The sequence below is a fragment of the Pteropus medius genome, unplaced genomic scaffold (assembly GCF_902729225.1).
Source record: "Pteropus medius unplaced genomic scaffold, Ma_sr-lr_union100, whole genome shotgun sequence".
Taxonomy (NCBI): Eukaryota; Metazoa; Chordata; class Mammalia; order Chiroptera; family Pteropodidae; genus Pteropus; species Pteropus medius.
Genome location: NW_024350319.1, coordinates 23,646,241 through 23,659,927, shown reverse-complemented (window position 1 = coordinate 23,659,927; position 13,687 = coordinate 23,646,241). Strand labels below are relative to the sequence as shown.

Below are 13,687 nucleotides of genomic sequence, written 5' to 3'. Positions count from 1 at the left end.
TTATACTAAGGTTACATGTTTAAGAACTTAGCTAGAATTTTTTTTCATGTTAAACTGTCAAGAAGGTTACATATGGAAAAAGATTTTGCAAATTATAAAGCACTATGTAAATAGAGTTTTTCTATAAAATGACAGTTTCATGAGCAAAGCAATTAATAAGATATTTAGTTTATATGGAAAAGTTATACATACAACCTTATTTCACAAATACAAATTCTCTTTATTAATGAGAACATCTTTGAAAATTCATCTATGAGCTTTTTATTCTCGGTCGTTTCTCGCCATAACCAACTACTTTTTTCATTCTTGCTTAATTCTTTTGCACCTTTGTGTTTTTTCTCCTAAGTCTGGTAACATTTCTGGTTAACGTCACTTAATCTTCTTAGTGTGTTATCTTGTCATGTCTATCAGAAATTCATTCATTTCTTCTGTTTCCTTTTGTGTAGATTATAGATTTTCTTTTATGTAGATTATAGATTTCTCCTATTATTCCTACTCAGACATTTATTTCTTATATGACCTGTTCTTTTACTTTTCAAATTGGTCTCTTTATTGATTTGATTTTAGAATTCTGAAAATTCTCCCCAATATAGATGAAAAAAAATTATTAGATTCCCACTGAATCGTTTTCTATCTACAAATATAAATATAGTAGAGCATACATTAGGAAAAAATAAAGGATTCCCTAAAATAGTAAACTCCTAATACTTAGAAACTATAATTTTATTTATGCAGTAATTTTTAAGAAATTACATTGCATAAACAAAAACATACCCATTGATAGTACAAGTATTGGCAGTTTTAATATTGCCCCAAATAAGCACATGCTCTTTAGAACTGTGTAAAATGCATGCCATATATTTAGATGTTAGTTCAAACTAGGTCTAATATTATTTTCATGAATAATATTTTCAGCAATTCCATTCAATAAAAGCTTAATTAGGCAAAATTTATTAAATTTTCTCATCAGAAATTAACCTGCAGAATAAAGAATACATTTATATGAATAACATTTTACTAATTAAATTCTTGTTACTAAATTAAAAAGTAAGCTTTTTCAAATGAACACTGTAATTATAGTTATTAAAAAATAAAAGGATTTATAAACAACTCGGATACATTTATGTTAAGAACTATAATTCAGAAAAAGAATTGAACACTTAGAAAGGCAGCCAAGATTTACATATAACTTGCATGATTAGTATAAAATTGTCAAACAGATTTTTATGTTTTTTGGAGGTCCTACAGAGATCGTGAAGATTGTGGGGGTCAAGATGTAAACTTTTATATGGATAATTTTTAAGTATTAACAACCCCTTTGGTTCATGCATATTCACCAGTTTGCTTTTAATCAAACCCAATCAATGTTTACAGTGTAGTTTACATTTTTAAGTTACATAGTCAACCATGATAAATTATTCTTTCAACAATTCCCAAAGTTATATTTCCAATCACTTTACCAAAGGGCAGCAATAACTAGCCCTCCAGGCACATGAAGGTCTCTATATAAGGATAAATTACCTGCAATTCTTCAAAAAGCACTTAAGGCATCTTCCCATTAGCTATTCCATCACTTATCAGAGTAGAATGAAATATATACCACCTCCCACATTTTATAATTCAGAACACTAATAAAATATATTGACAGATAATTCTCTCATTGGCAGAAATTGTCCTAGAGAACTTTACCATAGTTAATGGATGGCATAAATTTTTGTCTACAAAGCCTCAAAGAAGACATCTAGTCTTCTGAATGTTTATATGCGTGTGTGTGAAGAAGGGGTTCCTCTTCAGTCTAGCCTTACTCTCAATAGAGTTATTATTGCAATCCATAACCATATCTGTCCTCGGGGCTTTGAAACAAATAATCACTAAATCACTTACCATTTCTCTTCTTTCAGTGAAAGCAGGGGAGACAGCAGTGGCTTCTTCTCCAGAAATTCTATGAAAATATAGAATTAAAGAAAGAAGTAGTGGAAAGGAACATGAAGAAACACAAAATGCCCACTTTCTTTCTTATACAGTCATCACACACACTGAGGGCTAATGAAAACCCAAGGAGTATAGCATAAGTCAAAGGGAGACAAGAAGTTCACTGGAATTATATCTATTTGCTCAGCTTTGGCTGTCATCAGATAATTTCATTTTCTTGCTCTATAACACCTTTTCAATGCGGCTGTCAGAACATTTCTTTCCTAAGCTGTATTACTACTTTTCCAGTCTATAGATGCCCTGCTTTTAAGACAGTTCACTTCTAACTTTATACTAGGTACTTCCTACTTCATTTAACTGCCTCTAATCTTTTCTAATAAAAAATACTACAATATTTGAATCCTTCCAGAGGTGACCTTGAATGCTTAAGTAGATAAGGCAAACCAGTGAGTTAAAGCTGTGAGGAGGATCTTTTATTCTGTAAGTCTGTGACAATCATGAAAAAAGATTAGAATGCAAGATAATAGAAAGAAAGGTGAATTAAGTTCAAATTGTTCTCAATTCCTTGACAGAGGGGAGTCAGCTGAAAACATCATATCTAATTCAGACTTTAATTTCCTGAAATTATGACTCAATTTATATTTCATTCATTATATTTTTCCTTTACTGTTTTTTATTTAAAGGATTAGAAATGGGCATTCATTCTACATCATCCAGATAATGGTATCAAATGCCATTATTTGAGAATCTTTCTTTTAACTCCATAAAGCTGGAAGATTAAATACTGTAAAAAGACTTGTGCCCTTAAAGTCAAGCACGCTTTATTAGCTTAGTAACTACTAAAAACATGAAAAGAGAAAAAATAGCCCTTTTTTTTTCAGGAATATATTCTGAAATTTAAAAGTATCAGCCAAGTGTATATCTTACTTAAGTTGCTTTGCCTAATTCTTAAAAGAGTTCTGGTATTGTATATGCCAAAATTACATCAATACAAACTTTAATCTGGGAAAGAATAGATTTTAAAGTATTGCAACTATAATTTGTGATAGCTGGTTTACTCTTTTGAGAATGACAGCTATAGTGAGCTTCATTTTTTTTCTTCAGAGTTAAAAATTGTTTCAATATTGAACTCTTTCTAAACAGTTTTTCCTTTGAGCTCAGAAATAGCACTTTTGATTATCCTGCATGGTATTGTTTGTCTGTGTCTATTTTCTGGTTGAATTCAACTGATGTCTGTGCCTTTTTTCATAAAAGGATATGAAAAATCCCGAAGCTTAAACAACATAGCGGGCTTGGCAGGCAATGCTCTGAGGCTCTCTCCAGTAACATCACCCTACAACTCTCCTTGTCCTCTGAGGCGCTCTCGATCTCCCATTCCATCTATCTTGTAAACCAAACTGCATCAGCTGGCTAAATTGTATTAATTCAAGTACTGTTTATCCCATAATGGAAATAATTAAACATAGAGTTACTCCAAGCTCCATTAATCAGTACAAATCTGCATGATATTACTATTTGAAGTCAGAAATGCCATTTGGGTAGCTAATGAATCTTATCTTGGCTTTAAAGATTACCTAAAGTAGTGGTACTACTTCTCCATGTCAATTACCCTGATGTCTTTTTGCAATAAAATACGAATAGTGTCAGATATTGGCCAGTACGCTAATACATAAACATATCTTCAGGGAGTTATATTTAAAACTGTGTGCTTCCAAATGCCAACCACTTCATTGGACCTTCATTTCTGTGACTCTCTAAACCATTCTGAAGATGTCTGGGATCCTATCTTGCTTGCATACAACAGCTCATTTGCATGGACCATCTTGTCTCTTATCACCTGAAAGCAATGTCACAGAATTCGGGGACCGTGGATGGCTTGGGTATGTGTACTTGCATCAAACCATCTTGCTGATATGAAAGCACCGGTCAACTGTTCTGCATGTTGAATTGTGGGGCAGGGAGGGCGAGTTTCTCTTTGACATTTTTTTTTTTATTATTATTCTTTGAAAGAAGTACTTGTTTTACATAGCTTAGTTTCTTGGTTGATTTACTTTTCTTCAAAAATGCTGTACTGGAGTTCTGAATGTCTCTGGTTGTTTGCACACAGATAACTACAAAGAGGTTGTCATTACTGGTTACACGCAAGCTGAGGCCAGATCCCTTACTTAATGGCTTGCGGAAGGCACAAAACATGAGAGAAAGGTAACTGCCAGCCAGGCTTGCATTGTTTAAACAGGAACTGCTGCTTGGTACTAGACTCATTTTTTTTTTTTTTTTTTAAATTCTGGAGTTTGTCATCATTTTTAGGGGCAGAATCCCAAATATCTCCTAAAGCTCTCCTGTCTTTTTTACCTCCTTCCTTTATTTTTATTTCTAATTTTTTCGTGCAAACATCAAAGAGCATTGCCGTTCACAGGAGGCTTTCTTGACCAGCCTTAAATTTCTGACTCACAAGAATATCAGATTTTCAGTCAATGTTTAATCAGGTGCTTTGTCCTGAGTGTTGTTCTGTCTGTCTTAGCTCCCTGTCTTAACTGTATATGTCATCTGTCTTCGTAAAGTACAGAAATTCCTTCATATGGTGTTCATGGCTTTAGAACTGGGTCTTCTCCTCCTCCCCTTGCCTTTTTGGCTACTTGGAACTGCTTTTCTGCTTTGTATATAAATTAACGATGCCCTGTAGGCTCCCTTAGGTAGATGGTATTGTGAACCTTTCTGGTAAACAGGATTTAAGCAGCAGCACGATCACCATTGCCTTTGGTTGGCTGCTGCGGTGTCAGGTTCTACTACCTATCAACCAGCGTTCATCACTACGCTCCAACGAAAGCCCTAGGGAATCTTATTCAGTCCAAGCGGAAAAAGTTCTGTTTATACATCGCTATGAATTCAATAGCAATAGTGTGTCTGGTGTATTGGGCATGTGAAAGGAGAAAAATGCCATAATATATATTGAGGGATAAACAATAGTTCTAAGGCATTCAGTATCCTTGAGATTGTTGATTAATTTCTAATTCTTATGTTTATTTTTTGTTAGGAGGACAATTGTCACTTTTATTCTTGGACATGTAACTTGTATTACTCTATAAAACCAAGTCCTAGAGCATGACCTGCATGTCAGAGATCTTGTGCAGCAATGTGTTTACCCAGACGTACACATCTGATATTTAGAGATTCAGTGACCCTCTTGATAATATCACACATAGAAAGCTATAATTACATACAACTTTATGGTAAAGAAAATTAATATACTGTCTGGTGCTGCTATTATTGACTGCAGTGTTGTACAGAATTTATCATGGATTTTTGACTGCTGAAAAAGGGACAGTGGAATTTGGCCATGCCAAGGACTGTACTGGAAACAGGCTTCTGCTGCTGAATGTGCCCTGATGTGACCAGGTTGCACTGGGAAGGAGTCCCGGCGTCTTCATGAAGCATTTAAAGCTCATAAAAGAACTGTGGCTGGAACTCATCTGGTGCTCCCGTATGAGTGGTTTGCTTATGGACTGGCCAGTGTCCATGAAACAAATGTAAATACCAACATACTTGCATGGGTCAACAGTTTTGGCCATCTCACATCAAAGGAAGCCAAATTCATGATCCACATTTCCGAAGCTTCAAGTGTGGCCCATACCTCTATGGATTGCCCCTCATGGGCCTGCAGTAGATTATGCTGTAAATCATACAAAGTAGTGATATTGACGTAGTATAGATCTATCTTAATTTCCCTTATTTCTTCTTTATTGGTTGGATCCATGAACATTGACTGTATCATTTTCTTATAAACCACTTATATTTGTCATGTTATATTGTGAAATTTTCAGTGCCTATTTATCGAAAATAACCTATTTTTAGTCACATATTTGTTTGGTTCTGGAAAATTGCTATGAGAAAAAAAACTCACCAACATTATTCATAGTTTGTCTTTTGTCATTGTTACCTCGATTATAAATATTACAAAAAATAAAATTCTGGCAATGAGAGTATTTTTTTACTAAATGATCAAGGAGCAATGTCAGTATATAATAGATTATTAATCAAATTATATCCTAAAATGTATATTTTGCATAAAAGAGATATTCTTCAATCAATTACTTTTTTTTGTGAGTTTTGTGACAAACGAAGCTTGTACTTGTCTTTAAAACTATCGTAGTTGAAACTGTATAAGTATTCTTCAACTTGCTTAATCAATATTTCTAGAATCTATTAGTTCCCCTGGGATTCTGAATATAACATATAACCTAATTATAAATTCCTGTATCGTGGACCTTTTGTGAACATTTCAAGGTGCATGTACAACCTTGTTGATAATCATGGAAATGTTACTAACTGAAATGAAGAATAAAAGGCAAATATAAGCTGGGGATAAACTCGAATCCGATCTGATTAAATTATTCACTTTTTTTTCCTTGTCTTTTTGTTTTAGAGTTTTCAACAGGTTTTTCTATTTTTATGCTTCACAGTACCAAACCAGATGCTCAAACGTAATAAAGAATTTGGGAAAAAAGAATTTATAAATATACATAGCTCTATCACTTTCATTCAACTCTCAGGCATGTAGCAGTGTTTTCCTCTTCTAACTGCTTTTTCTGCCTAAATTTTCTTATAATTCTGAGATGGCAAAATTATTAATCATTATGACATCTGATATTTATAAGGCGTTTTCTAACTAATACTGAATTTTTACTTACACTTTCCAACTTAATCATCATAGCAGGTCTGGAAGTAAATTTTTTTTTTTTTTTATTGGTGGTGAATTTAAAGATCAGATAGATAGGCAGAACTGTTCACTTATATTTTTGCCACAGATAATCTTTCCTGACATAATTTCTCAAGGTTTAAATATTTACTGAGCCTCTTGATATAAATGCCTTAACTTCTAAGGATGGCTTCTGTCTCACTTTTGGATAATGGACCTCTGTTTCAGCAGCACACCACACGTAGCAGGCATTCCATTTACATTGTGGGGTTACGTGTAAATTTACCCTGTAACATTCGATGAAACAATCAGGATCAGGGGAAAGCTAAACTAACTCTATTTTGAGGGGATGCTATTTCTCGTTATGGTCTACAAATTAAATAATTCAATTGAATTTGTATTACATGATTTTGTTTTATATTTATTACACTGTCATTCATGTCAAAGTGATGGACCACTGAATATGCGTTTTGAACAATAAGTTCTTCAAAGACTATGGCAATCTCCATCTAGAATTTCAAGACGTGATATGATTTTTTTTTTTTTTTAAATAGACTTTATTTTTTAGAGTGCTTTTAAGTTCACAAGAAAACTGAGCAGGAAGTACAGAGTTTCCATCTACTCCCAACCCCCACACGCAGCCCTCCCTGACTATCTTCATCTTACACCAGTGTAAGATATTTGTTACATCAACGAACCTGCAAAGACATATCACTATCACCCAAAGTTTATAGTTTACATTAGGGCTCACTTTTGGTATTGTACATTCTGTGGATTTTGATAAATATATAACGACATGTATCCAACACTGTAATATCATACAGAATAGTTTCACTGTCCTAAAACTCCTCTGCGCTTCACTTATTCATCCCTTCCTTCCCCTTAATCCTTGGCAGCCACTGATCTTTTTATTGTTTTCACGGTTTTATCTTTTCCAGAATGTCATATAGTTGGAATCATACAGTACGCAGTCTTTTCAAATTGGTTTCTTTCACTGAGTAATATACATTTAAGATTTCTTCATGTCTTTTCATGGACTGATAGCTCTTTTTTTTTTTTTTGGTGCTGAATAATATTCGATTGTCTGGATGTACTGGGGTTGATACAGTCACCTACCAAAAAAACATCTTGGTTGCTTCCAAGTTTTAGCAATCATGAATAAAGTAGGTATAAACATTCATGTGCAGATTTATGCATATGATTAAATGTCAAAATGTCAAAATTAGCATGCATTCAATCACTATAGATTTTATTAATAGTATGCCCTTACTTACCTTAAAGGTTAGTTAGTCACTAGCAGGCTAGTCAAGTAACTTTATTAGGAAGTTGTTTTTTTATTTGGGGATCAAATTGTGAATTGGAGATCAAATTTGTTGTACTATTGTTTATAAAATAGTGTGAATGTATTGTAAACCCATAGAGTTTATATCTTCATTTTTTAGTCTATTTCTTGCAATTAAAAAAAAAATGAGATAAGGATATTTCAGTAACTCAAAATCAAGTAACTTATTTTGGGGGAAAATAAATTTTTTTTTGGAGCGATGTTAAATTTGGTAAACACTTATAATTTTTTCTATAAGCCAAGAAGAAATGTCATTGCACCAAACTGATAAAAATACTTTGGCATTAGTGAAAATTTTGCATTTCTATTAGGAGTAATTAATAGTGACATGAAACAGGTAAAAGTACTACCATATGAAAAGAATTCTTAATATAATTTGAATGTGGCAATTCCTGAAACCTTTCTTTTATCAATAGCTTCAGTGTTTTTACTTCCTTTTGAGATCCTGTAGCAAAGATCTAAAAAGTTATAAAAATCCAATTCTTTCTTAATGGCAAGAGAAGCTATTTTAAAGATAAGCTTAACTCGCTGATCAAAAACAAACAAACAAAAAAACTCTAATCAAACCTGTAACTGTATTGCACAGGATTAAGCATGAAGTTGGTGCTTAAGGACTGATGATATTTCTTTCTTCTTTCCTTTTTTTCCCTTGAGAACTCACATTTCACCAGTAACTCCATCTCTCTAGAAACAAAAGGCCCTAGTTTAAATGCTCTAAGTACTGTTCTCTCTTGTTGCAGTAGCTGTTCCTTATCACACTGGACTCTGGCAGAAAGCTTAAAAGAACTATGGGAATTCTGGCTGCCTGGCTGGCAGAAAGCTCTAAATCTAAGATAATAATGATTAAAAAACACACTCATATACACAGCTGGATATACAGAGACAAAGAAAATACATAAGATGAAGAAGCAAAAACTAAATATTGTCTGAAACAAGGTTATTTAGTGTGAAATAAATAAAAAGACAAGTCAAAGGTAAAGAAATACTTCTATAATTCTACTTCATAGACCATGTTAGAATAAATTCTGCACAAAGGTATCAGATAGTCTTTTCACTGGAGACTTCAAAAGGTTTGCATGGCATAATGAAAGCAGGACAAGAGACCAATTTTTATCTTCCCTAACGATGAATGAATTTAGACAACTTTATTTTAGATGCTCTTTTAAAAAAATTTTCTTTGAGTTTTGACAACTATCCTTTCTTTATGTTTACATTAGTGTAATAGTTAAATGCTTTCAGAATTAAATAATGCCTGTCAAAATATAAAATATTACTCATTATATTTTGATTTGTATAAAATGTATTTGTATAAGTTCTGGGGATCATATTTATTACAAGAGCACAATTAATGACAGTACTACTGAGAACAGATTGCTTTTATTTGTTTGTTTATTTGTTTGTTTATTTATTTATTTGTTTGTTTTTTAGGTGAGACAACCCTTGGTTGACCTCACAGATTGCAAGGACCTTCTCAGTTTACAATTTTCCTTATTTATTTATTTTTATTATTTTTTATGCCTACACCTGGTCTTCCTAGGTGGTCTTCCATCCAAGTGCTAACCAGGCCCGACCCTGCTTAGTTTCTGAGATGTTCAGGGTAGCATGGCCATAGACAAGAGCAGATTGCTTTTAAATGTGAAACTCCTTAACGTCACAAACGAGACTCCTAGGACAAATAACATTATAAGTTTTATTTTCCAAAATTAAATTTTTTATGATTTAGATCTACTTATTTTTTAGAACTGATAATTTTATGCATAATAACCATAACATTGAGAGTCACAATATTAAGATAGAAGAAGATATATGTCTTTAACAGAAGCTTTTCTTAGCATTAAATATCCATGTGGTTTGTTGGACACGTAGAAAAAAGAATCACAGACTTAATACTTAAAAGGCATTCTCTGACATATGTGGTCCACTACAGAGCCACAGGCAGACATTTCCGCAGTCTCACACCATCAAATAATTCTTTACCAAGTTAAGTATGGTTTTTATATTAAATATGGGGTTAAATATTATTTTTAAAAAATTTGAATTACTTATCAGTAGTTATGACCAAGATGCCTTAACATTCGCCTCAGATAGACGAAACTTTAGACTTTTCTTCTTGACTATATACCCCTGACCTCCCTTTTCTTAGAGCACTTACTTTAGAAAACTTTGTAGTATAAATTTTTTTCTCTGCCCCTTGGAAATGTAAGTCTTCTCACAGCTCTTATCAATTTTACACCCATGAATGTCTTTCTCAAGGGCCTGGGAGCTATCCCTTTGAAATGTAATAATCATGAAAGATATTAACTATCCCCATGTGCAGGTGTTTGTGGGAGGTAGCCACCTAACTTCAGTAAAGTGTCATTTAGCAAACACAAATGGCCTTAATCACATTGAACAATCTCTCCCCTAATGTCCTCCAGTGCTTTTCCACTAGCTCATTCTAGTGCCTAAAAACTCCCTGGTTCTGTTTCATCGAAGCTGAGTTCAATCTTTCTTGCCCATTTTAATAGTTTTGAATCCTATTTGCAATAATCTTGAATACAATCTTCCTTGATTGTTTAGTCTGATGCAATCTGTCTTTGATAGTCCCTTGATATTATCATTTGTGGAGCATCACACACACACACGCACACACACACACACACATGCAACAGCTTTGAGGACTTAAAAGAATTGGTTAGGGATGCGGAGGAATTCCAACCACTCTGTTAGTTAATTTAATTTTAAAATAGATTTTTTAGAAGATTTTAATATCATAAAGATTATTCGTGGCTTTCTTTCTTTTTTTGAATCACTTAACTTCCTTCTTAGTTGACTAAATTGACAGGAATACGTAAGCAATCTGATAGGTTGCTGCCATTCATCTCTTCTCATTTTACTGCCAAGGAACTTGATAAAATGATTTAGTTAGGCCTCTTCTTTTTCTGGGCACTGTCCCTTAGAGTCCTCTGGCAGGCATTCGTCACTCCATCTCCACTACCTGGTATACTACCCAGCTCATAGAAGAATCTTAATCTATATTTGTTAAATTGATCTTAGACTGATTTTCCTGAAATTTATATCTCATCATGTTCTCTCCTGATTGTTCATCTCTCAACATCAGAATACAACACAAATTTTATGCTAGCCATTCAAGACATTTTATAATTTGGCTTCTTCTTGCCTGCCTTGAGTCAACTATTCATTCTTTTATTTGGTTCCTTTGTTCAAGATCTCTAGGGCTTCACAAATTGTCTGAAATATAGTAGATACAGTGTTTGTCATTGTCCCTGGATTCCTTGCTGTCCTGCCTCCCCCACCCGCTCACCCCAATAGCACAAGTAGTTAGGCCCTATTGTGTCTTGTAAAAAAAACCTACATAATTTATAGCAAAGAAAATGGCATTTAGAGTCGAATAAATTTGAATTGGAATCTTGTTCTCATCCTTAAGAAACTATGACTTCTATATAATTACTTCTGGCAAGTAATTTAAACTCTAAGTTTTATAGAAACTTGTAAACTAGTGAGAATAATAATACCTACATTATAATTTTGTCATGAGATATGAATGAAAAGCCACATGTAAATACTTAGCACAGTACTGTGTACAGAGATTGTACTCAGTAAATGTAAACTGCTATTATGATTATAATTATATTATTAATTTTTTTCCAAAAAAATTTTATATGGCAACTTATAATTTTTCTTTAGTATTGATTTTCTTTGTGGTAGATATTATTGAACAAAATTTTGGCAACAGTTTCTAAACCCATTTCTGATTGCTTTTAAATATAATAAAATCTTTCAAATTCGTCTTAATGACAATATGAACATGCTTTCAAAGGATTTTCTTATGATTTATGAACTAAGTCTCCAGAGATCAAGATTAAAAAAAAAACCACAATACATAAAAATTAGCAAAATATCTTTGGTAATTTAAAAATTCAATATGATTGGAAAGCCTTAACATTAATTCTGAAGAATATAAAAATATAATATATAATTTCTATTTTATTCTATTTTTATTTGTTTATTCAAGATTCTATTTTAATCACGAAGAGATTCCAGGATCACATAATTTTTTAAACATAATTTTCTGTGTGGTATTGGTGCATTCCTAGTCTACTAATTTAGGAAATTACCAAATTTACAAAAGTACCTTATTTGGTTCTTTCACATTAGAAGGAGTTTCTATTTCGAACTGGTTAAAATAGTGGTTATGATCACATACGTACTTGCTTAACTATTTATCAAAATCCTATGAAAATGGAAAACATACCCTCTGCACCTTGAGAAGGGGGGAGCAGTGGTCTTTGTTAACAATACGGTGACACAAGGAATTGGTCTTTTCTGAGATTAAAATAAACAGATAGGATAATGTTTTTTTAGGAATGTAACTTGGCATATTTTTCTTTGATTTGAGAAGAATAGAGCTGGGAGAAGAGGAAATTTTAATGTTTCTGAAACATATCATTTACTAATTTAAAAATTCACTAATTTTAGAAAATCTATATCATTGTCTAAAATCTGCATTTTAATCTGTGAAAGATTCAATTATTGAAGAAACTGATTAGGCACAAAAAACTAAATATGATATTTATATGTTTATAGATTTCTTCCTTAGAAAATAAATTAATGAACCTTTATTTTTTATTCTTAAGAAAATGACATTTTAAATTCTTTTAGTTCTATATTAGTAAATACAAGATTTCTGTTGAACACCCAAGTGGATATTTAAAGCAGGCAAGTGGATATATATCAGCCTGGAGATTAAGTAAGAGGTCTGGGCTAGAGATTACATTTAGAAGTTTTTAGTATAAAACAGCATTTAAAGCCATCAAAATGGGTGAATAGGCATGTATATATAGGAAAGAGATCTAAGACTAATTTCTAGGGCACTTCCACATTGATACATAGGGAGAGAGTCTTAAGACCAATAAATAAGATTGAAAATGAGAAAACAGTGAGATAGGAGAAAAACTCAAAGAATGCAGGGACCTGAAAATAAAATGAATGAAGGAGGAGGAGATAATCAATTGTGAGAATTGGCCATTGAATTAAGCAATGAAGAGGCCATTGGCAACCTTGACATTTGTGGCGCTATGGATATGAAAACCTGATTAGAATAGATTTAAAATAATGGAGAAGAACTAAAGACAATAAATATAAAAACTATTTTGGGGAACTTTGTTACAAAAGTAAACAGAGAAATAAGGCAATTGCAGATGGGAAAAATGGAGTTGAGAGTAATTTGTTTTTATAAAATGGAAAAAATGACAGTATACTTCTCTTTATCAAGAAAAAATGAGGCAATATTTTTAACTATTTTGCAAATGAGTTCTCCTTATTTCTAGACATAGTAAATATTTTTAAATTCTACTTAACGTGTACATAATACATGGACTCTGGATAGAAGGTGATTTCGAGCAGCTGAAAGAGAGATGAAAACGGAATTATATTCCTAGTGATAAAATCCACTTACAAATTATACTTTGATTGTGTCTGTGATGGTCTTTTATAGGAAAGCTTAAGGTCTGAAATATGGAAATCTGTTCTTTGATAGTTTAACCAACCAAGTATTAGATGTGTCAATCATTGAGTTAATCGATTGGTAGTTAAGACAGACCATGGAATTTAAAATCGATCTTTTGGATGAGTAAATTAAATATTTACCCCAGAGAAGATAGGTCATAATAGTGTAAGTGGGCAAATTAATAAGAAAAAGTATCTAGTATCAGCAT

At 32.6% G+C, this 13,687-nt stretch overlaps 1 protein-coding gene across 5 annotated transcripts in view; it reads left to right on the top strand.

Annotated features, from left to right (window-relative positions):
• Positions 1 to 6,299, top strand: part of KCNC2 (potassium voltage-gated channel subfamily C member 2) — a 183,658-nt gene extending 177,359 nt beyond the window's left edge. For 2 of the 5 annotated variants that reach the window (XM_039838862.1, XM_039838861.1), the window contains exon 5: positions 5,210 to 6,299. In XM_039838862.1, the coding sequence (XP_039694796.1) occupies positions 5,210 to 5,319 (110 nt within the window). In that variant the 3' untranslated portion in view covers positions 5,320 to 6,299. Of the gene's footprint in view, positions 1 to 3,186 lie in introns of all 5 variants that reach the window. The other 3 variants (XM_039838864.1, XM_039838863.1, XM_039838860.1) reach the window with 3 other exon arrangements.
• The last annotated feature ends 7,388 nt before the right edge of the window (positions 6,300 to 13,687 follow it).